The following is a 26,918-nucleotide window of genomic DNA, read 5'->3' as shown; positions in this document are numbered from 1 at the left end:
TTGCAGTACTTACAGCTCTTCCCTGCACTTTGTTGGTTGCCCATAATTTATTTTTTTTCTCTTCGGATATGGAATTGTGAATAGTTTAATTCATGTTGGTGGGTGTACATTAACGCGTGAGCCCATTAGCTCTTAAATCATACAACTGTACCGCCAACCCAAGATATAGTTTGTAGCAGAATGCTCCATACCATCGTCCTGGGCTAATATACAAAACTTGGCAGCAGAGTGTTTGAACATTACTTTCAATATTTACAGACCAAAAGAAATTGGAGCATATGCGGAAGAAGGCTGCTGTTGTTAGTTACATCCAGGCCCCCCAACCAGGGAACATATGTGACAAACGATCTGTGTCTATTGCATCTTGTATTAGTTGCTGTGCCTACAAAGCAAATCAGTTTTCGAACAAATACACTCACTCAGTCAAATTGTGAAACCAATAACAATTTAAGAGCTTTTTTGATCAAAAATGTCACAAAAACTTACCTGGCCATGTATGCTTCTCATCTCACCACCCTCATAGCCATCAAGTTTTTGCTTGACACGCATCAAGGCACGTGCAGCATCCTTGTTACCTTCGAATTCCTCTTGTAATCCTTCCAAGTTCATGCCATCGTAATCTTCAGTTTCCTGGATCAAATACACCTTCGTGTGAGAAACTGGATAACATCTTCAAAAGAAAAAATAAATTACTAATATTAACAAGACAACATAATGAAGTGGAACACAATGATTTTCATGAAGCACCTTCTGTCTTTGCAAAGCTTTTAAAGGGGACAAGGCCCATTTATATAGAGGATCATGTATGAAAACCTGCAAAACAAGCCACCTTGACTAAGCATTCGATATATGTTTTTTATATTTTCAGCATCATAATTGAACTTTCAGTTTTGGTTACTTCAACAATTGTAAGGAGGGCCTCTTTATTTGTTCGCATCACAGACAAGGTTTCTTCGCAACATCTCCTGAAAACGCCTTCCACTCCTGTGATACCCATTCCATCAATTATATCTCTTGTCAGCCTGAAAGGGACCTGTCACATCGGAAAGAACAAATGAGAATCGTGCAGAGGCCAGTATAATATAATAATATTTAAAGAGAGAAAACGGAAAGAGCATACCCGTTCAGGAGTCTTGAGCATTAATCCTTGTTCAAAGGCAACTCCAAGATCTATGTGGATAACTTCTGCTGTGGCTTGATCGATTAAAATATTCATGGCATGACGGTCACCAAGACCAACGATGTACCCAACCTGATAGCGAAACAAACGCCCAATGTTCAGAAAGAGATGAATCAGAAGGGAAAAATTTTGAACATCTACTTAAGGTGCGTCAACTAAGAATTCAACATGTTCTATTGCATAAGAAAGTTAAACTCTAATGATATTAACAGCTTCCAAAACGTATTCCACTTTCTCTGATGGCTTCCTCATTACATAAGAAAGATAGACTCTACTAAGATTACCAGCTGCCTAAATGTATTCCACTTTCTCTGATAGCTTATTTTATGTCATTTAGATGGGTATGAATGATTTTTTCCGTTATAGCTACACAAACTGAAATTCCCATCCATGATAAACTGAAAGAGAGAAAAAATATCATCAAATGTGGATATACTTGCCATTGAACTAGCTGCAACACTACGTGTATACGCAAGCCTCTTCACAAACCAGTCAGCAGGATGCAGGAATTTTTCCAGGAAAAAGTAATGCATGACAGGCCTGCAAAGGGGATGGATTTGTCAGCTACCAACCGGAGTAAATTAAAGTTTCACAAAGAACGCAACCTGAAGTTTGTGCAGACATCCATGAAGGCTTTGCGCTTGTCTTTTGCCTACAAGCCACCAGTCAGCAAAGATTAACTGATAGAAATTACCGGATGTAAATGATGGCCAACTGAGAAGATTTGAGAAATGAAATGAGCTTACGCTCGACATATGTTCTCGGCATTTAGAATAATTCCAGTTTCCAATGCCATAACGACCATGAGCGCCCCCAGCTCTTGAGCTGTGATTTGACATGCAAACAGCAGATTCAAACTTTCACGACTTGGAAATGCGATTGATGTACCATGTAACAGTAAATAATAATTTAGAATACCAACCTTCCTATAAGATAATCTCCAAGTGGAATTGTGCCATCAACCCACTCAAGAACACCAGCGCTTGGGGTAAAAGGAACAACCTGAGCGTATGTATGAACATATAATTATAAAAGGTTTTGACTCAAACGTTCTCTAAAGACACGGACGTCTTGGAGATAGATTAGAGAGACGTGCCTTGTATGTGCGTACAGCTAATCTTCTCTTCCATGTGTCCCGATTATTATGTAGGAAGGTATTGACGAGCCCAAAAAATTGTTCCATAACCTGAAGACAATAATACACGCTTTGCATAGGTAGACCATTCTATATGTTAAATTGTATAGCTTGGCTAGCTCAGCATATTTTCAATTTTCTGCCAGTAGATGGAGCAGTGCCGCATTACAGCCAATGCAAGTAAGAATCAGATTAGAAAATTAGGAAACTCTTACAGCATCTTGTCTGAGGTCATCATTGCCAGATTTTGCAAGTTGCTTATATTTTCGGCCATCAGAGCCAAAGCATTCAACTACTTTTGGAGCATTAATACCATTCATCACTCTGCATCTCCAGAAGATGTTGTCTCAGATAAGATACTATTTTAAACTAGAAATGTCAAATGAAATTGTTATTTTGATTGAACAGGGACTTACGTAACAGAATCTGATAAACCTCTGAAAGAAGGGAACGACCCTTCATTGTATTGGCAGCTACGGTCAACAGGAATTGTAGCAGTCACTACAGGTACCTAAACTCAAAACAAAAGACCGATAATACAAGTTTGCCTGTTACGTTTGAAGCATAGAGAAAAAGCGCAATTCAATATCTGAATCAAGAAAGAAAACGGAAAACATCTGTTCCAAATTAAAAGACATTGAGAAAACTATATTGCCAGACTTATTTCAGCGAAGAGAATTGATCTGTTAAGTAAACATGGGAACAAACAAATTAGGATCAGACCAACACATAGGACAACATTTAATTTACACAATTATTAAAACGTCTATAGCTGCCACTAAATTTTCAGTCGTATGTATAGCCTATCATAATGACCCAGGGAAGCTTTTCCTATCTAGATTGAAGACATCAAATTTAAAGTCTTAATTCCATATATGGTGTCCTACAAGCTAATAATCACGCCAACGCTAGATAAGCATGCAAATGGATAACTGGAAGCGTGCTTACAAGTTCCAATTGTTTCACACTACGAATTTCTCTTGGCAGTGCTACCCTTTTATTAGTATCCTGTGAAGGAAAGAGTTCCGCAAATGTTATTTGGATTCAGCAAACAGTATAAGAAAAAACTTCCTCTATTCTTATAAAATTATCAGACCTCTCTCCTTGTTTCAAGCTCTGCAAGCTTGATGTAGATATCTACCAGTTGTTTCATCTGAAAAAGAAAAATATCACGATCTGCAGTTAAGTAACTAGGCGAAAGTGTCAATGATCCATACGACTAGATGAAAACAGGGTTTACTTGTCTAATCATAGGCCCATGATGCTGTGATACATCCTGCAAAAGATGCTCTGCAGCAACCTTTTTATCTATATCAACCACGAAAGAGTTTCTACTGCGTTGGTTATCCTTGATTCTATCACCGTTCGCCAAAGCCAGAAGCTAAAACAAAATTCAAAAGGAAAATACGAGAAACATATAGAGCAGAGCATTTAGATACGTAACGTAACTTCAAAAGATATAGACAAAGTCACTTGCAAATAATGTATTCCATGGCACGCTACATAGCACAACGGTCTTTACTCTGTTCACCATATAGATTCAAGACGTCATCGGACATTCAATGGTTTTAACTTATGCACTTCTAGCAAGTTCTATGCCAGTTGACCAAACCGAAAAAGTGAAACATAAATAATAAATATAACATTTCTTCAGAACCTGAAGGATAGTATGGTATGGATGATCAATGGCCATTTTTCTGAGAAGTGAAACCAGAGCAGACTGCAAGTAGTAATTCGTATATATTAGCTAGACACATTATGGTCTTGAGTTTTCAATAATAACCAACTTAAAATGCATTCCACCTGAAAGCTGTTAGATCCTGATTCATCTCTAGAACTACCCAACCTTGAAGCAATCTGATAGACAAGTGGTACAAATTTGTAAGACTGAACCTGCAAGAACGTTTAGGGAGATTATTAGTTGATTAAACAAAAAAATGAAAAATTGACTACAGATTTCCTTCTCTATAGTCTATAACAGATAAAATCAGACCCCATCAGTCAAGTACCTCACTAATGGTGCTAAACATGTTATCAATAACATTTTTCTGGGAGGCGAGGTTAAACCACATGGATACTTGTCTAAAGACCTGTAGAAAGAAAAATTAGTTCCAAAAATGTTTCCGTATTTCAGCAACATAATAGAGTACACCACGTGTTCTTAAATCTGTCAAATATTCTTCAAGGCCAGATAAAACTCTAATATCTTTGTTGATAATGTGTTTGAAAAAATTGGACACGAATCCCAAACACGAAAGTGTATAAAGTATATATAGTTTCAAAGGTGACTCTATCATAAATCAGGCGTATATAGGTATGCGTCCATATACCCCAAACCTTACACTTATCTGTACAAGTCGATATTTCCTATTAAGGAAGCTTCACTAGATGCTATAACCTAACAATTACAGCTAATCTAAGGAATTCCATATTTGACTCTAAAGTAAACTCAAACACTTCCTCACCTGTTATAATGAAGGAAACCTAGCCATTAATTCACACCTTACATTATGCAAGCCTCAGTGCAATACTTAAATAACTTACCACTCGGACATCATATTTGTCACCAATTTGCAGGCAACGTTGATACCCCTCCAACGCAAGTTTCAGAAAGTTGTCCCTGTCAACCTATGCAGTTGAGGAGAAAGGGAAAGATAATGTATCAGTAAATATCATCCATCTAGAAAAAAAACCATGACTATTTTTCCGCAGCAGCCAGATTGTTGGGTGGAATAAAGAACACCTGCAGCTTCTCTGCCTCTTCTTTGTCCATTGTTAGTTGCTTCTGCAGCTCTTGAATCTTCAGTGAATAGTCAGATTGTTCCCCCTAGTACGGTAAAATACCAAATATGGAATAAAATGAGCGACATTTCTAGACCGGCAGTCATACTGTTCTGTGCAAAGAGATGTTCAGAGATCAAGCATACGGAGGTAGACAACTACTTGCCTTCTTTGACTTCTTATAACGTTTAATAAGCACCTCCAACTCTTTCGTCTGAAAAAAAATAAGAAGGCTAGTTAGTTTCCTCAACAACAGAAGAAAAACGACCTTTGGGGTCGAAACTGTAGATGAACTCAGCGAAGAGATGAATTATTCATTTATCTGTGCCCCAATAAGGAGGGAAAAAACAGACATTTTCTACACACAAAAAAAGAACTACAGAGAAAAAGAAATGTAATAGCAAATGGTGGAGACCTTGTGTTTTCGTAGCCGCATTGCAGCTTGCCATTCACTGGAAGAGAGTCTCTCCTCATAACTTTTAAACAGAGCATCTGCATAATGTGCCAGATGAAACCAAGTCTGGCTTTGTCTATCTACCAATCTTTTGCTGATCTCGGAACTCGGGTTTTTGGCAAGCGAAACTGCAGGCTTGAGGTACTTGTCTAAAATTGTTCTAGAGCTATATCCAAGAGAAACAAAAAAAGGGACCGAGTTGAGATTTCAGAAATAAGATCATGTCGAGCATAGATGGATACTTTCAACCAAAATAAAAGTGTAACATTTTATTTACTTGCTAGATCTGGTTTCCGCTAGCCACTTCCCAATCACACGGTATATATCTGAAGCCTCTTCTTTTAACTGATAATTTTGTAAGATGTAGTTTGCCAGGCTGATGGCAACTTCATGCCGCCCTTGGGCATGTAATAGTTTTGCCTCTTCAATCTGAAAAAGCACAAAAAGTTACTGGAAAGCATATCTCTAGTGGATCACTAGATATACAACATATCTAAGAGGAAAAGTAACTAATAGATCGGGAAGGAAATATTGTATGCCTTCATTCAATTAGAATTATTTTATGTCCTAAGTAACAACTATTAGATGACAGTCATAATTTTTCCAGTTGTAAAATTCCACAAAACATGGGAAGTTAAAATGTACCCTTCCAAGCCAATCTGGAACAGGTTGTCCTCCATCACTTTTTGCACAAAGGAACTTGAACTCATGCAGAGACGCGGCTGCATGAGAAAACTTTGATCCCTGAAAACAACAAGATAATGTGTTTCTCCCTGGCATCCTACTACAAGTGAAATGGTAGCTTTTCATACATACCTTGCGAAGTAACGAAGCAGACTGCAAAAGATGTTGCATAGTACATTGCTCACATCCCAAGATTTGGAGGAGGACTCGCCTAAATGCGACTAATGGCTCCAACAAATTCATGTGCAACTGAGTTTGTGTAGTAATAGAGATCCAATCCTTATTAAGCCAAGACAACTGTAGTTCATATTATAAAATCGCCTCAGGACAAATAATTATCTCACTTAGCATACGTGCAAAACTACGATGCTCCAATGACTAAATTCTTAAAGCTTAAAGTCATTACTTGAAGCTAGTGAACAACCACTTGAAAAAATAAGTTACAAAGGAAAATACCTGCTCCATTGTTGGTGTCACAGGGTCTGCACATGCCATTTGTTTGACTGGATAGCCTTGCACACTTTCATGTGAAGATGTCGTCCAGCGAAGATCCCAAACTAGTCCAAGATGATAAAGAATCTGGACATGATAAAATATCAAAAATCACGAAAGTGATTCCATATAGAAATTCAAAAACATTGTTTACCAAAAGGACCTGAAATCTTGAGCAATTTATATATTTTCTCTAGATCTAAAATGAACATGTAGCTTGCATTCACAAATCCAACAGCTTGACAATTCAAGTTTAGTTTAGGAATCACTCAACAGATAAAATCTTTAGTAAAGGATATTGTTTTGTGAGGAAACATTGAGATGCAGAGGTACTTTCTTAAAAGGTGAACACCACGACAGCACATGTTTGAGTAATTGGCTAGGCAAAATCAATATGACCTTAACCAAAAAAGGAGGTCTGGCATTCACAGAGGGTTCCATTATCAAAATAAAGACATGAGCAATAAGGAGTAGAAAGTAATCTTGGCAAAACTATAATTTGGCATCCAAATGACGTACTTTAGTGCCAATCTAAACTTATATACCTGAAGTTTCACTACTGCTGAGTATATAAATTCAGTGCTTTCTTCACTTGCACGGGAAATGGACAATACAAGCTCCTGAAACAGAGCAAAATCAAATATTCTTAACACAGAAGCTTGCGCCTTCGAATTCAATAGTGATAAACTGAAATCATGCATTACCTTCTTGGCATCCTTCAGTTTTACATGAAACCCATTGCAATCCCCTTCTTGCAAAGCTCTTAAACAACTGAGAAGTAAACATGTAAAGATACAGGCCTAAAATGGGAGCTAGTGTCCCATTGGCAATGACTTTTCGAAATCTAAAGACTTCATTTCAACTGGCCATTCATACTAGGACGTGGCCCAGGAAAGTAAAGCTAGAGACCAACAATTATAGTGGTTTCAGCTAATCTATTCTAAAAGTCCTCTGTAACACATCATTCCTTTTAAAAAAAAGTCTAAGACCACGGAAAAGTTAGCGGAGATAAGATGTCAAGTAAATTTGGTGCAATCAAGAGCTACAAACAAGGAAATAATCTAATGTCTAAGAATAGCATCATCGGTAAGAGTGAAAATGTGTTACCCGTGCAGATTTTCATGATAAATATTGTTCTTGACATGTTGCATAGGTGGGGAGTGCGTTTGTGGATAAAGTAAAGAAAAATCCCATTTTCCTGCACGCCATGCAGCCTCATACTGCAAGCAAGAAGTCAATTTGTAGCTAAATTATCACCTACCCACAACTATCGTGTGACAGCTGAGTAGTGGTCAATTGTTAATTGTCAAAACAGAATATGGGCCAACTATCTAACCAAAATTTCACTATTTAGTAAATATTGCTGCCAAGCTACTCGAAGATCTCTGCTTTATCATATCGTTTCTTTATCGCATGAAATATTTATGAACTAACCAACAACCTTATCCAGGTGCGTAAATAGGAGAAAACTTAACCAAATCAGGATGCATACCTGCAATTCGATGAACTCTGGATCATACTGAAAGGAGCCTTCTCGGGAAGTCAAGCCCCGGCAATACAGATCGAGAACATGCATACAGCCTGTCTGCTGCAACGACCTAATGAGCCCTTTGAAAGGTTGTCTCTGGACCTCCCCTTCGCCAAAGACAGAATGTTGTGCACTAGTTGTTGGCTGAAAATGTTCCACCCCTAGATTTTCAGGAAGGCTACCAGGCACCACCATCTTCTGTGAACGTGCTTGTAAGTCATAGTACTCAAGTGCCCTACTCCAGTTTCCCTCATGCTCAAATGTGGTTATTTGAGCAGACAACTTTCAGATTGCATCCATATACAAGAAACAGGAAGCGTTAGTCACATATACGAAACCAGCAAAATATCAAAAAGTACTGCATATGATTTAGTTACGTCATTTCTTCCTGAAAATCCTTGGTTCTACGCAGAAATGGTTTTCGTTGTTCAGCAGTAAAAATAAATAATAAAAGACTTAGCATATTAGGTTTCATTGATAACCAATATACACTTTTTAGTTAGTGTAGTTGTTTCACTATTTTGGTTATAATTTTCTATTTAGACTATGTATACTCATCTGATATTAGCAGCGGAATCATGTCAGTTTTCTCACAATATTCTTATAATACGTAACAGAAGGGCTAATATAACCACTTTTATGACTAGCAAACCATTTCCAATAGACACGTTATCCGACATGTAGTCTATAGGACACACTTTTAGTATCAAAATCGAACCTTATTTGAATGTATAACCCCATACAAGCTGTCAGGCTCATTTATTCTTGTTATTGCAGACACAAGTATCTCAACATGATCCGGTAACTGTTAGCCACAAAGGAAAGGAAATATTAGAAAGCAGCACAAACAAACCAAATTATTTTCCACATGAAATATCGTAAAAACTCTAATTTGTAACCCCTTTTCTACATGAAGAACAAATAATGCAATTTTGTAAAATGCATCCCATAAGAGTTTCACATATGACAATGATCCATGATTACACATTAGACATTAAGCATAAACGACAATGCCTATTAACTATTTAGTTAAGACAATGAAAACAATGGAGGAGCCTGAGTAAAATATTGTATAATTCAATGATCCCGAATGGATAACATGAATTACCATATCATGATAAGAAAAATCAGGATCTCCGAGGCTTAGACTTCCAAATTTCTCCTCACACCAATACTCAACATACATGGCGGCGGTCAAATATGCACCACAAACCTGGGAAGAAAGAAAAGAGTTATATATTGCAAATAATTTTAGAGCCTCTACTTTCATAAATTGGTTAATGATTTAAAAGAAAAAGGATGACTCACTACTGCTGATCTGGCAGCAACAAGATAATCAATGGAAAGCCAATAAACCTGATCAACAAAAGAAACAAGAGGTAAGAACAGTAACACATGCTTGAATTTAAAACTTCAAGAGGAATACTGATGAGCCAACTAGCGCCATATGGAAAGATACACACATATTTAACTGAAAAAATATATGAGACAGTTAATACTAATGGGGTTAATCAAAAATATAGCACACAGCTGCAGGGATTGCTTTGTTTTGCGATAAATTAAGTTACTAAACCTCCATCGATCATTTCAAAGTACAAAATTTCTTCTGTATGACATAAACACAAATTAAAACAAGGCTATCATTTTGATCAATAAAAAAAAAGAAAACAAGGCTATCATAATGCAACAACGTGAAAAATGTACTACCGCCAATAGTTATAAATCATCTTCTTTTTTGGGTTAAATCTAGTTGTAATCTTAGTTGGAGAATAAAACACTTCGAGAAGGAACTTTCGGTGATTCCAGACACATGAAATATTGCATGGATCAGTAATGCTCTTCCTCATAAAAATCCATATAGTAACTGAAGTTCATATAATATAGAGAACACCTTGTCCCAATTTGCAGTTATGGACGCTGCCATTCCATTAGCTGTTTCCACATCTCTGATCTTAGCAGCGCTGGAGCAAGATCTAGAACTGTAGTTAGAATGCTTAATATTCTGCAAGAAAATTTCAGACATTTGTTTTAGTAATCTCTCATATTTCGTACAGATCTTTTTGTATGAACAAACTAATCTGAAATCAGATTTCACTATAAAGTGGATACAAATAGCAGAATATCCTTTTTTACTCCCCATGAATAGCAGATAATTCAATTAGGAGAGCGCTGGAATCAATGCATTTACCCTAACCTTTTCTCTTTTAGTTTGCTCAGAAAAAGTTGATCTTTCAAGGACATAACACATTCGCAGTTCATTCAGGGTATTTAACATGATCTGCTTCGACTTTGTTAGCTTGTTTGAATCAATGAAGATGTGCTCTTTCACCTGCCCAATGGGGATTACAAGCTTTAACAAATAGTTCTCTGCAGTGGTTTTATACTGTTGTACAATAAAAATCAAGATGGGGAAGGAAAAGTACAAGAGAGAAGTGAATTTGGTTAAAACAGTGATTACAGAGAAGGAACAATGCATGAGGGCAAAAAAAGAGGAGCCTTACCTGTGATGTAATTAGTTCGTGTAAATTGATATCTGTCCCTACCCTTCCTGCAAGACTAACAATAACACTTGGAAACAAAAGCTCAGAAATTTCAGCTTTCAGCATTGCTATATTCTGGCATAACCTGTCAGACAAAACAGCCAGAATGATCCACTGAGTGCAAGAGTTTACTTGAATACCGTAACTGGATAATTAAGGTAGGTAGGAACCAAACAGATACCTTATTGGGACATCCTCACATAAAGAGATCATACAGTACACAAGCTGACAAATCCATCCATCAAAGTTTTTATTATACGTGGACCACACCTCAGACTTCTCCAGTGAAAAGTTCTCAGCTGACAGCGCCGAAAATGAACAATTTTTAAGAAATTAACAAAAACGAAGAACGGGAACATGAAACGAAACTTTTTTGGAGCCGACATGTCCATTTCAAGTGAAAATTGAAATAGAGGATTAGATTCTCCAAAAAACGTAAACTGAATTCACTAATTATATATATATATATATATGTCCCGAAAATCGATTAGAACAACTTTGCATGATTGCCAAAAGGAATTGATATGCCTATGAATTCATCAATGACTCCATTTTTGTTTTAGGTTGCATTAAAAATTAGATGGTAATAACAATATAAATAATAGCCTTCCTTCAGTAACATAGATTTCAGCATTCAATTAGTTTCTAGACAAGCACTTACCCTGAAACTTGGCAGTGAAAATTATAACATCTAGCAGGAAGAACAGTCATAGAAAACATACAGAGTTTTTTTTTTGCGTGGGACTATAGACATAAACCATGAGAAAGCTAAATGGAGATTATTTCTTCTAATAACTTTTCAACAATGTCAAGATTCATGATATAGTTAAACTACCTTTGTACTGCTTTTCGCTATCCAGTAAGATCTTTTCAACAGTGTCAAGGTTAACGCCCCTGCCATGTACCTACAAAAAAGAGTAGACATCTGAGTAGATAGAGCAGGCTTGTACTTAATTAACTCTAACAAGAAAATAGAATCTATCATCATTTATATATCCATAAATGTCAGAATGTGACTATTAAAATCAAATTTACCAGATCTTGAATATTTTTTCTTTTTACGATGAAGTGTTTTATCTTCCCCATGGGAACAATTTTTCAATATATGAATTATCTGAGAAAATATCAACCCATGAAAAGCAGCACAAGACCAGAAAGCTAATGCGGAGGAGAAACTTACCTCAATCAAAGATCTCTCACACGAATCGATAGAAGATAATGCTTGCTGCCCCCTTTCAGTAGAAAGAATTCCCTAAAGCAAGGAGAAAAGGATATCTATATAAGCTGAATGAAAATTCTAAACATAGCTTTTTGAGACAGGAGCCAAGATAGTACAGAATAAATCTTTGGAAATATGAACAACGCCTCTACTAGGAAGGTGACAACACATATTTGACAAAAATACAACCGCACATTAGACAGAAAAATTCATGACTTTCCTGTGCATCTTAGTAGATTGCTAAATTATCAATAAAAAGCTACAACAAAATTGAGAAAAGTCACACTAAATTAGGTCAGAACCAAACATTACGGTATTCAGATACACAATCAATTCTGTACAGGAGAGATCGAAAAACTATGAGCCCAACGAAGGTCAAGTTTAGATAGGTAAGAATGTTAGAAAACTGACCCGAAGGGTTTGAGACGTCACATCAATTATCTTTACAGAGTCATCCAAAAGATACTTCTTCAGAATTTTTAACAGTGAGATAAGGGTTTCATCGGATATGCCATTCTCAGTATAAGAACTATCTTTTGATCCTTTATTATGGCTAACAAATTGAAGATCATGCATGGATCTCAACTCCCCAGGAAGATGGAAAACAACAGTGTGGGGGTCCCCAATACCAACCTACAGTTAAAATAAAAGATAATGAGACCAGATATTCAAATTTGCAAAGTAAGAGATACTGACCACAAAAGAGAATGACAGATACCCTGGAAAGAAAATCCGACGCCAACAATCTCATATTATCTGCCTCATCTGAAGCAGACACCCGGACAAGAGTCCAAACAGCATTTACAATTTCATCATCAGAATGCCAAAAGCTATCTCCAGTTTCGAGATTTGACTCTCCTTGTGAAGCTTCAGTAGCTATGAGCTTGTTGTGCAGCGCTTGGAGACTGTAAAGACATGATTAGTTGATAAACTGCAGAAATTGATAAAGAAATAGGACTAATGGGCAGTATATTCGGCAAACGCTTCATTGTGCATGTTATCGGCTCGAAGTTATCAAATTTGTTGCTATCAAGGTAGAAGCCAGATTGGCAAAATTGAAAGACAAACAATCTCTGCTTTGTAAATTAACTTGTAAAACATAAACCTAAATCAAACGTTTCACTCATGAGCACAAACATGAAACATAAAAACAAAGTAGCTCAGACATCTACCCGTCCTAGTAAAAAAATAACCAGAAACGAATTACAGGAAGTGAGAAATCCCTCGACTAATGATTCTTTGCGTAATTAGAAAACACAGTCCCCAAAATAAAATGGAAGGAACCATACTTATTCTTAATTCTAAAGTTAACATCCCCCCCAATCATGGCACTTATGGTTAGCCTTAATGAATATCACCGGACGATTTAACTAACAAAAGATAGAATGATACCTCCAGGAAAGGAATCTTGGTGGAAGATAACATGATCTTCTGGCACACTGTTGTAGCGGAACAGGAAAGAACCCACAAAAAACTGTTAGTGATGAAATTCCAACAACAATGTAATTATTAAAAACTTCAGTGTGTTCGACCTTCAACAGATGATTCCTTGGAGAGTAACCTTCGCATATCCTGATGTGTGATTCGCGAATGACACGAAAATTTTCCATATCGGGCAATGGTTCTAAATCCTGAAAAAGATGACAAATCAAGAAGCATAAATTTCTAGATGATTCCTTGTAGTGGTAGGGATAAAAGAAAGGCAATTTAAAGGTTGAACGCCTACTCTTATATCTTCATGGAGAGAAGATTCTGAATTAACAATTAGCTTGTGGAGCAAATTTACAAGTTGAGATGACTTAGAACCAGAAACTTTGGAGTTCGCTTCAGCATCGATGCAGCATGTAACTAGCTTTGAGACCAAAAACTAGAGAGTAGGCACCAAAAGAAGGTAAACGACGTTTTCTCGAAGTAATAAAAAGTGGACCAATATATTAGTATAGCATACCTGGAGTTGGTCACCTAGTACACCAACAATTTCTTTGGCCGGATTGCTTCTGAACGAATCCAGCAAACAGGAAGCTATACTACAACACTGGTCTTGTAATGAGGGAGAGGCGATAAATTGTCCAACAAGATTGAATATATAACTGAAAGAAACCACAAGTAAAGGTCAAAGTTGTTCTTCAGAGCTCAAAAATGGAGATTCACCCTTCAATACCACCAAAATTTAAATTTACATATGACACTCATGTTTATTAGCAGAGTAACCTAGCAGTATCACACATCATAGAGTGTAGCCTTGGTTGTTAAAATATCAGCTAAAGATTTATATATATATATATATATATATATATATATATATATAACATCAAGCTAAAGATCAAAACTGGAAGCTACTCTCGCTAAAGAAATACCATGCAAAGCCACTGATCGGGTAAGATATCATGATAATCAGTGTCTTGCATTTAACAAACGAGTTCAAGACAAAAGCAAAGCAGATAAGAAACTACACCTTCTAAGTTCTAACATCTACAACATAGTATTTACTTGAAAAAGAACCAAAATGGTCAATCTCATTGCTACTTCACATTCAATAAAGTCTGAAGAAAGTCACTTTGGTTTTATAAAACTTGAATATCACCAATCAAAGAATTCAAAGAAATAGATCGAGTATTCTGCTCACTTTAAGGAACTTGGAACTAAAGCTCTATGACCAAGAATAATAGTAAGCTCTTCTAGAGCGGCCAAGTGATGACGCGTATGCCGATGATGGCATGCAGCTGACATTTTATAATGTATTTCTGTGATGAACTGCCAAACAACAACAAAAAATATTGTGACTAAGTATCAAATTGATAATAAAATTGCTATCTTGTGAAAAAGCTTCAGCAAATGAAAGTTTCACCATGAACACTCTATCTGGGCGAAAAACATTGATATTATCAATGACCACCGCATTCTTGGGATAATCAGCGCTGCATAAACCAAGTAAGACATTAGAAAAGGGAAAACGAGGAAAAAGAAAGCCAAGATCGAGCGAGCAAGAAATGTTACGTTTCCAGAAAACCATCCACAATTGTTTGAACTGCACGTGAAATGGTGTCACGAGAAAAAGTAGGAACCGGAGGTTCTGGTGAAGAGGATGCACGTGATAAAACAAAACTAACAATAGATACCTGCGATTAGAACAGGGTGCCAATCAGAGATTCGATACGTTATACCTTATATAATATTATAGTTTCAGAAGCTAGTATCACCGGCAAAATGAAAATAAAGCATCCAACAAGTGATCGTGTAGTTGACAATGCTTAGATTTTGGATCGGAAGGCTTGACAACTTGTAACTAGCTGACCATACTAGCTAATTAACAGATGGAATTCTCCACTACAAACAATAAAGACAGATTGCTGGAATCATGAGTCAAATGTTACTGGTATCATACCATATTCCGTTTAATGAGCTTATCCCTCTCAGTCTCGGTGATCTGACCGACATGTAATATCGAATTCTGAAGCACCAATGCACCTTTTTCACATTCTGATGTTTTACTACAGTGCAATCCCATACATATCGAAAAGATTGGCACAAAATTTTCTTTGACCAACACAGCCACCGGTTTGCCAGCCATCTGCATATTGTAGACAGAATCAGTGAAATAGAGATCGGAAAAATTCAAATCTCTGACCTTATCTGAAGGGCCAACCCAAAATCGACGAAAACAAGCAAAAAAGTTATACAAGTTTCAATTTCATTAAAGAAATTAAGTCTCTATAACCGAAATCGCATCTATCTGAAACATCAGCATATGTCCATAAAATATATGGAAGCGCCTTACCTTAGCTACCCAATCAAGGTTAGTATTATCTTCATGCAGCAGAAGAGCTGGAAGTAGCCAGTGGGAACAAAAGTTGATGAAATATTTCGGTTCAGCATTTAGAATGAACAGCTGACTTGTCTGCAACAAAACAAACAGCCGATTAGATAAAATGCTAACATGTACTCATTCCATTCTGATAACTGCCACAATCATGAAACAAATTGCTGGATATTTGGAAGCACATGCCGATATCTTCAATATTTTAGACATGTGTGCAAGAGTGAAAAAAGAATTTGAACCTAGTACTGTAACACAAGTTCAAATAATTTTCATTTGGTTTTTTTTTTTTTTGTTCACTCTAATTTTCATTTGGTTAGAAGTTTATAAAACAAATGAAACTCCTATGAACAAAGGGATACAAACAATATGCTCATGAGTTACTTGAGTGTAACGGTAATATGACCATCACAGAAAAGACACCCATCTATAAAACAGAATATCAGCTGGCGGCATACCTCAACAAGAGCAGCTAAACTGACACCACATGCAATCCAGAAAAAGAGGATCGGGCCCAAGAGTTCTTCCAGGTACTGCACAAACCAGTTTTGAAAGAGATGTAGTCATCAGGATATCATTTACAAAGCTAAATCAGCTGATAGCAGAAAAATGCAAAGCGAGAAGCTAGGGAAGAAATAAATAAACGAGAATCCATAATCAGACCTTGAACCTAGAAGGGTAATGGAGTTGTGCTGATAGATTGTCAAGTGCAGCAATGATTAATTCCCTATTAGAAAAAACCCAGATAAGTAGAAGAAGGTTTCAAGTAAATAAAAAGACATACAAGAGAGAAATACCTCTGACAAGGATCTATAGCTGAAACAGCGCACATCATAAAAACAGCCTGCGTTTCACCCATAAGGAATACGATGTTAATACTTTATATAAAGCTACTACTCAACACGATTCCGAGAATTCAAGAAAAAATGAGTAATATATTACTTGCAACTCTATGTTCTCACTGTGATATGCAAGGTGCATAAGAGTGATGATGACAGTCTCCATTTTTGGGCGAGGTTGAGGACCAGCAGCCAAAACATCTCTTGCAGTGACAGGCTTTTCCTTTGAGGAGGTTACCAATATAATACCAAAGCTGGAGCTGGAAAGGAAATGGGGAAAAATAACAACTAATGAGGTACTTCAACCGGACAGTATCTGTAAACGATGATAAAACTAAACTATTAACAGCAAATGAGGTACTTCAATCAAAAGAGTATAATAATAGATACCGTAGCAAGCTAATATTTCAAAGAATAACAAGCTCTATGAAACATCAGAACTTACAGAATGCTGAAATTCAAAAGACTCACAATCAAAAAGGAAAAATGATACACAGAACTGTCGAAGGATTTCAAGAAAGAAATATAAATAACTTTAGCAGGCATTGTGTTTATTAAACAATACTTTCTGCCACACAGAAAAAAAAAAGAAGAAGAAGAAATCAGCCTCTTCCTCTTTTTCCTTTTTTGGTAAGCCACAAACATCTGTCATCTAACAGTCTGTCTTACTAAGATAACACCGTATTAAAAACAATAGGATAGCAAATAGTTTTAAATAAACAAACACCAAACTTAAGCGTACCAAATATCTTGGAATAATGCCTCATGTCCATCCCATGTCTGGAATAAAAGCCCAATTTGTCTTGCCAGGACAAACCGTACCCGATAATCAGAGTCACTTAGCATTAGTAGAAGTCGCTCAATCATTGTCTGTACAAATTATAACAGAAATTCCATGAAGTAGACAGCAAGATACTTAATGAAATATGAAATCAACAAGGAACAGAGCAGAATATTTAATTGTAACCGGTTTATTTGAAATTCCAAAAAGACAAACAATTAGCACTAATGTTTGAAGTACACATAATGAGCGCAAGAAAAATTACAATATTTCATCTGCAAACAACAGGAACTATCTCATCTGAACAGAATGTACACGAAAATGTTATTCTTCAATTTCAATGGTATTTGATATGTAAACTAAGTCACGAAACCTTTAAGGCAGGAAACTGTTTGCTCTACGAAAACACTAAAAAGAGAAGCAAAATCGGCGTGATTATAAATACTGCGTATGCCAGTTCTTTAGGTCTAGTGAATTAGTGGATTATAAGAGAAGTAGCTACCTGACCAATCTGAGGATTAAGCAAGACAAAATTACATATACAGCTGATAAGCCTCACACGCCCAAACCAGCCCAAGAGACCACATTCAGAAACTTTATTCACCATTGCGCCAAGTTGTTCAAAGACCTGCACGGCACTTAGGGGATGAATCAAGCAGATCAAGGAAAATAACCAAATAATCAACTCAATCAAGAGGAGGCGCTACCTGACAACTCTCTCCTTCTTTCAAAGACAAATCCGAGTTTGGTCTGAGTCCAGAAGAATCCATCCCCGAGGATAACAAATTATGAAGTAAAACATGTAAGGCAGTGACTATATTGAGACAGTTACGCTTGTTCTTTACTTGTGTGTTGAGCATATCATCCAAGAAAATAACCTTAAAGATAAAATCGTGAAACAAAAAAACCATAAACAAAAGAAAAAGTGGAGATATTAATATAAAATCCTCCAAATATCATAACAATTTAAGCAACAGCTGAATTCCATACCAAATCATAAACCTTCGGCATAGAAGTCAAGCATGAAAGCTGGCATAGATGATAGAGTATATTTTCCAAAACCTGCAAATATAAGCAGTTGAACAATACGTTTCTGTAAAGTCACAACAAAAGCTTGAGAGATTGACATGTGGAAAAAATTCTTAATACCTTAGGATCAAATTCCTTCTCCATAATACTATATAAAACATCCCATGTAGGAAACTGAAGTACCGGAGAAAAACATGAGATAAGTGATATCATGCCCAACTTCCAGTTCCCCGTAGAAACAGGTACACCGGGAACAGCTTTTCCACCGGCAGTTATAAGATCGATCTCTTTAGTGTCTACAGCTAGATCCAAATCCATATCCACAATCCTGCCAACTTCTGGGGGATCAAGTGCTAAAGATTTCGAAGTAACAGTGTCAGATTGGGTATTCCATGAGTGCTCAGTATATTCTCCGTAAACTTTAGCAAAAGACCGTAAAAGGTTCTCTAAGGAGTGAAATACAGTATCATAACTAGTGGCAAGAAGATTTTGGTCTCTTCTGTTGCTGAAGACAGGAGAACTAGTAAGAGACCTCAGCGAAACTATTATAGAACTTTTCTCATTAAAATCTGAGCCAAACCCCAAGGATCCAAGCCTTTGAAAATCATAGAGGCTCTTTGAAACTGCTTCAACAGCGTAGTCCAGGCTTTCTAACAAATACTGGCTTGCTTTTAAGTAGAACGAAGTGCTTCCCTTACCCTTCCTGAGAAATAAAACAAAAATTCAAGTGACTGAAAGAAAAGTTCACGCAGAGAGATACATCTTAAGCTAGTTCATCGCAGCTGCAGCAACATTCACAACCACCGGTTAGAAAAGTCAAACTACGTGATCTTGCTTCAGAAAAACTACATGCATAGAACATGGTGACACTACTACCTGAACATAGCCACATCTACAAGTGGGTGTTCACCTTCTGTCAAGATTAACTATGACACTTTTGTCATAAACTATTTTTATATAAAAAATGACAAGAAACAATCATTCACAAGTTACCAAGAATAGGATGTGTTGACTAACCCTGTGGTATAAGAACCATGCATAAAATGACACAGCAGAGAACATCCCATAAATATGTCGGAAAGTGGTCCTTTCTCACTGTCCTCCGGGATAATGCTAGCAAAATAGATTTCCATGTCATGAAGCAATGGATCTCTTAGTACCAGAGGTAGTTGTACTCCATCAGGAACTCGGTAACTAGAGATCTGAAAATAAAAAGATACACACAAATAATGTCAATGAAGAAATGAGGTTCAGGAAAAGGTGAAACAAAATTGAAGGATCCTCCACCTTGCTAGAATCCGAGTAAACTTTTGTTAGAACCTCTACAGAGCATTCAAACAGTCCAAATTTTTTTTCTTGTTCAACATCATCCATCTGGAAAAGAAACAACAACAGTGAATTCCAGTTTAGACTTGCAAAATTTTCTGAGATGAGAACTATTCAGAGCTTCAATAACAAACATAATATGCACCTTCACCACTTCACAGGCATCCCAACTCGATGGTGTTGGGATATGTTCCTTGGGTAATGGAAGTGTCGTTGTGGAACCAGTACATAGGGCTAAAGCAGCTGCTGGTAGAAGGCGAACCATTCTCTCATTCAGTGTTAAACGACCCTAAAATATATAAGCCATAAGTAAGATCTCCAACATGATAGTGTGGACAATGAGAAACACACAACTAGAGACTTATAGATGCACAACACTGTACTTGACTAAGTGAACATGTTAGATTTCTAATTCTCTTAGATATTCAGTTTCACAAATCAGGTAGAAATATAATGCAGCTCTTACCAACTAGTTGGCAAGAAATAACAAATAGAGCACATGATTTTCGCTGCCTGAACCTAGAATTAAGTGTTTAACTTTAAACTTATCCTACGATCAATCTTTTGGGGTAAACATAATTTCAGACGAATGGTTTGGCTTGGTCATATGGTAGACAATTCCTCCACCACGGGAGTAAGAGGTATCACAATAATCAGACAAACAATATGATTATTCATGAGATCCCTGTTGCAAATATATCTGTGCTTTTCTGGAAAAGGGAACTGAATCTACCTTCCAGCTAAGGGGACCACAAACTGCTCTAAGGAGATTGCGTCGTAGATGTAGATCATCTTGCAGGTTTCCCTGCACAAACGAGAGGACAGAGCCATGATGATATAATAGTTTTTCAAGACTTGAAGGTCTATTTAGCAATAAAGTAACCAAGAAGGTAACTAAGACCATACAGTTCATGTGAGAACCAGTTTACATACCTGGCAACCCATACGTGAAAAATAACATGCAATGAAGTACAAGGCCGGCCTGAGTAAAAGTTACAATTCTTTAGCTAACAATAGAGCAATTGAACAACTATCAATTCCAACCTAACACACATTAATCTTATAATAGGAAATATTATATGATCTCGAAATAGAACAACATGTATCCAAGCTCATTGCTCATTTCCTTATTTTCCACAGTAAAAGTTGGACTCTAGCCTATTAGCACCTCAAGATTAGCTATCCATCATGGACTATGAAGATATGAGGATAAAAGGCTTACTCAGAGGGTATATGTCTGAATAATTGGTGATCCCATACTTCTTGAGGCAGAATCCCCACGTTTATGTGGTTCTGAACGAAGGGACAATAAAATAAAGAGTAGCTCAATAAAATTTCTGTTAGAATTTAATTTACAAACTTACATTTGAAATAATTGATCCCAGGAGCACCAAGACAGCATCAACCTGCATTAAGATAATTTGAACATCCGATTGCAGAACAGAGTAGCATCAGCCACATGTATCGTAGATACTAAACAGCTAAGCAAACCGAGTAACTGAAATTTTTTTAGCTCAAACAGCTAACCAAACAACCTATACAGTAGTATAAACCAAGAAAACCAATTTACCTAGATCGCTGTCAAAGAGGACTTTATCCTTTTTATATATTTAAGTATCAACATGTGACCAATTACCAAAACTATTACAGCGTTTATGTAAGAGCATGATCTAAAGGGAAATGACTAGAAAAGAAACGCTGAACCAGTATAACACTAAGGTTTGATCGACAAATCCTCGACGAGATTAATTTTTTCACTGTTTGAAGAGAGATTAAGAGGTTAAGAATAAATTTTAGTTTTCCTGTTACCTATAAGCTCAAGCTTCACTTGCTACCTAGTTTTCAGGATTTTATTTTGTTTTTTCGAGTTTCTTCCAAAACTAGCAACCGTTTTAGGAGTATATAGTGTGAAACAAGAAAGAATATAAGTAGATATGTGCAACATACAATTACGGTCATGCTGCTGAATGTTGCTAGTCCATGGATTAAAGAGCTCCAGATCAATTGCCAACCACGATCTAGCTGCAAAAAAATGTGTTTTAATGAAACCAAAAGCTAACTACAACGAAAACTAGGTTCGTAATATAATTTTAAATCACGTAATCCAATACAAATCTGAAAATGAACAAGGCAAGAAAACCGTTTCAGCGACCACAAAACAAAAAGTCCTAATGATTTCCAGAACCCAAGCAGCCAAAGTAGGATACCAAAAGCCTAATAATGACCAGCGACTTCTATCAAAAACTAGTCAGATGATTTATAAACACAAGTTGAGTAGAGCTGAACTTGACATCAAAACAAAAAAAAATTATATGCGAACAGGCCATTAATGTTTCGTACATTTTACACCGAAAAAGTTTGCCAAGATGCAAATAGAGAAACAATATTTTTCCTTAACTTCGCCACAGTATGATCAAGGGAATCAAGTACTATCATATTTTAGTAACAGTACCAAAATAAACTCTAAACCCATATTTCTGGCGGACGCTATAAACCCATATTTTGCCAAGATATGTGTATCAGACTCACACACACACACAAACAAAGGCAAGAAAGGTATGTACCTCACTTGAGGAAACAGATGACTTTGATATGTCGATAGTAGCAGCTGGAAGTAACAACCCAGAAGATAGCCCTTGCAAACTCCTTCAAAAAGAAATAATTTTCACAATATACTAACTAAGATATAGGATCAAAGAATTTAGAACTTGAAAAGTTAAGGCCAACTAAGATCCTAAGTGTATCCTATCATTTCACATGTTTTTCTATTAAACAGCTCGACAGAAGTGAATAGAATATATGAAGGAACTTGCTGCATATTCAGAATAGTAAACACCTGAACTCCATACCTCAAAGTCCATAATAGACCATCATAAGAACGTCTCATACTAGCATCCTCCACAAGTCTGTCAGGTACAAAATTAAGTAAATCAAAGCACTGTTAAAGACAATGGTTGTATAACATTGAATTATTTATGAGTAGCAGCATCTGCAATTTTAAGCTGTTACAGTGCAAAGGGAATACGGTTGTTCGATCAAGTTAGTTATCAGGTATTTTAATGGAAAAAAGCTACCAGTAAAGGTACCACCATCATAAGAGAATACAAAGTGTAAAGTAACGTTGAATAATATTTTTGTTTCAAAAGTTGGTAAATATGAGAAACTACTAATTTAGAATCAAATCTAATGAATCAGTAAGCTCCTGATGTGCAGTCATAGACTTGTGTTTACTTGGTTAAGACACATCATTCACCCCGTACTATTTATGGTATGATAAACATCGTGCGTATGTTCTCAACTGCTTCTTCCGTTAAATGTAGTAATCTAATCAGTGAAGCATGTTAAAGGATAAGGTGGCAATGGATATTCTAAAAGAGAATTATACCAGAAAGTGTTAACAAACAACTCCTACGCTCTTAGTTGCAGCTTTCGCAGAGGCAAAGAAACATAGGTCCACGTAATAACTAAGTACAACTTCCCAAGTTACCTTTGAAAGTTTGTGCAGATGGCTTCAAACCAGTAAATAAGGAGATCCCTGTTGATGCGAGTACAATAAGTCCGAACTAGACAACCAAAAGCAGCACACCTGGACAAAGCTTATGTAGTTCAGTCTACATATCGCAATAAATAGTTTCTATGTAAAGCAGGGAGCAAGAAATTCAAAATAATGCTAGGATAGCATATAGAGTGACAGAAACAAGAAGAGTTTTTCTTCTTAATAAGAGACGTGCTATGCCACTTTAGCTAGTGCTCCAGCATTACAAATCGAACTGAAGTTACATGTCGATAGAAAACAAATGGTACGCTCATCAAAGGCATTCTAATGATATGGCTACACATATATCGAAACAACACTCCCAAAGAAGATATTAGCAGATCGGATATACTCTAGTTAGAAACATACCACAGCCATCTTCCTTCAGTAAGTGCCTCTACAAGACGCAATGTAATATGTTGCCTTCGAGCTCGTTTCTCTGACAGTGATGATCTAGTAGTATTGACAACCGCCTGCCAAAGTTCAGAATATTAGCACTCTTTCTCTCCCACATTCCCTCCAGACAAACACGGACATAATATTCAAGTATACACAAAGGGGTGACTAAACACGCATTTATGTGATGGGATTCCACTGGCTGTACTTGAAAAAGGATAAAACGATTCTCGAAGTATACAAAATCAAAATTCAGTGCCGAACAAAAATACTTCAGAAAATCATAATGCAAATCAATTTTAAAAAAAAATCCTGAAGGTAGATGAAGCAAAATCCAGACACTGCTGAAATCAAATAAATGGTTTGTTGATCTTGTATACAAAATAAAGTGAATATAAACATATACCCGGTAGAGCACATGTGCAGCCAACTCAACCAAGCTATTCTGATAGCTGCTCAACGTCCCAAACTTATCATCCTTGGTTGAATCACCCCTAAATATTTTTTTAATTAGAAAATTCATAACTTCGCGAGATGTGTAGAAGTTAAAGAAGTCGTCCCTTTGAAGAGAAGACATATAAAATATATACCGTGATGCAGAACTTGATGAACTACCAAGATCCAGTTCACGAGTAACCACGTCCAAAAGTTGTTCCACCAGAGAACTAGATTCACTAGATCCTCTTGTCAAATTTAGCTGTAGCCTTCCATAAGAAGCAAGTATCTCCTGAAAGGTAGAACAAGAAAACAAAAAAAAAATAAAACTGACTTAGACCGGAGCTGTAGAAGAAACAAAATCACGTGTTTAATAAAGGGTACCACAACAGAAAACCTTAAGGTTCTTATCATGGGTTGTTAACCAGCAACGGAATACAAACTGTTGGACCGCATTATGAATGTCCAATGACAAGGAGCCTATGTTAGGACCATCCTTCAGCAAGAAGGAATTTACACATTCAATAAGCTTGCGTGAGAGCTTTACTTCATCTCTGAAAATGTTATAGTAAATTAGTATAGCTTTTACTATTGTTTGCAAAGGAGGGTACAAATATGAGTGAGACGTTGAGTAACAAATAAAATCTGACCTTATAGAAGAGAAGATGTGAATGAGACCATTCACAATTTCTTCTCGAATGTCATCAGAAAAATCTCCTGGGGGGTTCTCTAAAAGTGACTGAAGCGTAACAATACAACGAAACGCCTCCTCCTTCTGGCTATGTTGACCACTGTTTTTCTCGCAAAACCCTGCTTCCGCCCTTTCTATGTATAACATCACCAAACCTTGCAGAAACATTATGTTAAAAAGATATCGAACAGGACCAACACCATCATACCACCATACACACTATATCCTTGACAAGACTGGACATGTAGAATATTTAGATTTTTAGAGAACTCACTGGAATATGTACGCTTTCTCATTTGGAAACGGTACTCCTTAATTTCCAAAAGATGGCGGAGTATGTTCCCATACTCTGAATGAAAGCTAGGTGTATTGCTCAAAATATCATGTATATGTGTAAAGATGGTTTTGGCCATAGATAGCAAAGGAAAGGCACCTGAGACATTAGAACAGATTACCAAACAAGATGAAATCTTGATAATAAAAGAAATCTACCATCGAAGTGTAAGCATAAAGATACATTCTATGAGAAAATAACTGACATGCAGAACACAATTGCGCATGTGGCGTATTAATAAGATGAACACCTAACGTATTTCAGTTCCATAAAACCATATTAAATCAATGTTCACGTTCTCCCAGATTATTCTAAGCAATTTTACGGTTCCAGTAACCACAGGAAAAAACTCAAATTCAGATAGCAAATTGTTTTGACCAAGAGGCTAGATAACAGCGTCTTGCAAGCACAGAATAATTAAAGGTAACGTTTAAAGCATATTACTCTGTTTCTAACTAACAAAAAACAATTACTATATTCCTCACCAGGAAACTTGGTTTCTTCGGCTCTCTGAATAACAACTCGAAGCGCCTTCGCAAAAGTTGGTTTGGGTATCCGTCTCTTACTACCTGACACCTCCATTGATACACATTGAAGAAGAATTTTAACCAAAAAGGGCCACGTTTCAGCTGCAACAACAAGAAAGGTGCTGGAATTAACTTCAAAGCTTAATCTAATCTATAATAGCATCACATTTTTCAATGGAAAAAATCACCACCTACCATTTGGAATCTCGTCCAACTTAAGCTCGGCTGTGTTTTGCGAAAGAAACCTACAGAAGTTAATCGACCTTTCTCCTTCGAGCCATATGTTCAACAACTTGACTCCATCCTGCACATGTAAGAGATCCATCAACATGAAGCAAACTACTAGTTTCTAGTCACTGCTGCTCCATATTCATGGCTTACTTTTGGGAGCCACATAAGTGTTGGTATCACACTGAAAACCAAGGAAATACTCAAATTCAAACACTTAAAACCAGCAGTATGATCAAATCAAGAAAGTAAACTAAATCCCATTAGCAAACAATTAAATAAGCAGCCAGAAACCTAATTTCAACTAAAAATATAATTGTCTTTTCACAGATGTTACACAGCAACAGGCGAAGAAACACACGAACCCTACTCGAGGCTATCATAGAAACCGACATGTATTGCAGATTAAGGGTGCTATTGTTTCATCGACGTCGTCGTTTCATTTCACTCAAACCCAGACGAATTAACTCCCCCCCCCCACACACACACACTTTAAACAGTGACAAAACCCTAATCATCTCTGCCATTTTCGGGCCTGAAACCCAGGCGATTAAGACAAGATAAAGCGAAAAGTTTACTTCACGAGTTTTGGCTTTATCCGACGAGAGCTTGGAAACGATCTCATGGATATCCCTCGAAGTAACCATCGTGCAATTGAACTGGGTACTTCTACAGCATAATCCGAGAACGAAACGACGATCTTCGTGAAAACCCCCAAAAGTAAATTGATTTTGAATTTCCGGGGAAAGAGGTTCAGGGTTTAGAGGAATCGTCTGTAGTGCCCCGGAATCAAAAAAAATTATAATTGGGTATATTGTTTTTATTTATTTTTAAATCGAAAAATAAGTGAAACTAGATTTTGATCCGCCCTTAGAAGGACGGATATATTTTTTTTTACATTTTTTTATAAATTTAATTTTTATATTTATGTTTTTATTTACGTTTTTTCATTATATAATATCAATAT

The 26,918-nt window shown here is 36.6% G+C and overlaps 1 protein-coding gene across 7 annotated transcripts; it reads right to left on the bottom strand.

Annotated features, from left to right (window-relative positions):
* Positions 1–81: 81 nt before the first annotated feature.
* LOC108829153 (serine/threonine-protein kinase ATM) lies at positions 82–26,752 on the bottom strand. Of its 7 annotated transcripts, XM_018602814.2 has the most exons (79): positions 26,530–26,751; positions 25,919–26,027; positions 25,682–25,825; positions 25,137–25,295; positions 24,822–25,017; positions 24,569–24,725; positions 24,327–24,463; positions 24,143–24,230; positions 23,710–23,813; positions 23,293–23,391; positions 22,655–22,711; positions 22,370–22,451; positions 21,753–21,827; positions 21,170–21,211; positions 21,028–21,098; positions 20,739–20,787; positions 20,539–20,610; positions 19,951–20,094; positions 19,767–19,853; positions 19,497–19,681; positions 18,600–19,182; positions 18,441–18,512; positions 18,158–18,328; positions 17,953–18,078; positions 17,412–17,539; positions 16,773–16,929; positions 16,628–16,674; positions 16,494–16,557; positions 16,289–16,363; positions 15,792–15,911; positions 15,399–15,584; positions 15,011–15,132; positions 14,862–14,931; positions 14,640–14,767; positions 13,962–14,103; positions 13,740–13,880; positions 13,546–13,644; positions 13,406–13,452; positions 12,732–12,918; positions 12,425–12,646; positions 11,975–12,046; positions 11,630–11,699; positions 10,976–11,093; positions 10,756–10,879; positions 10,449–10,583; positions 10,146–10,256; positions 9,563–9,610; positions 9,363–9,467; positions 8,973–9,059; positions 8,219–8,536; positions 7,834–7,946; positions 7,431–7,497; positions 7,272–7,346; positions 6,691–6,813; positions 6,367–6,531; positions 6,196–6,294; positions 5,828–5,979; positions 5,512–5,716; positions 5,263–5,310; positions 5,059–5,142; positions 4,860–4,943; positions 4,325–4,405; positions 4,119–4,208; positions 3,973–4,035; positions 3,556–3,696; positions 3,412–3,468; positions 3,264–3,323; positions 2,732–2,826; positions 2,531–2,639; positions 2,277–2,366; positions 2,103–2,182; positions 1,927–2,005; positions 1,786–1,832; positions 1,621–1,720; positions 1,121–1,252; positions 899–1,033; positions 748–813; positions 487–630; positions 82–382 (listed from the first exon to the last, which is right to left on the bottom strand). In XM_018602814.2, the coding sequence occupies exons 1-79, from the start codon at positions 26,596–26,598 to the stop codon at positions 305–307; spliced, it is 9,063 nt and encodes a 3,020-aa protein (XP_018458316.2). In that variant the 5' UTR covers positions 26,599–26,751; the 3' UTR covers positions 82–304. The 7 variants fall into 7 exon arrangements, with proteins under 7 accessions (XP_018458316.2, XP_056842097.1, XP_056842098.1 ...); XM_056986117.1 differs by having other exon boundaries at positions 13,406–13,644; XM_056986118.1 differs by lacking the exon at positions 26,530–26,751 and adding an exon at positions 26,317–26,424 and having other exon boundaries at positions 13,406–13,644.
* Positions 26,753–26,918: the final 166 nt, after the last annotated feature.

Source organism: Raphanus sativus, chromosome 5 (genome assembly GCF_000801105.2).
Source record: "Raphanus sativus cultivar WK10039 chromosome 5, ASM80110v3, whole genome shotgun sequence".
Lineage (NCBI taxonomy): Eukaryota > Viridiplantae > Streptophyta > Magnoliopsida > Brassicales > Brassicaceae > Raphanus > Raphanus sativus.
The sequence above is the reverse complement of the archived record's forward strand: the minus strand, read 5'-3'. Positions and strand labels throughout refer to the sequence as shown.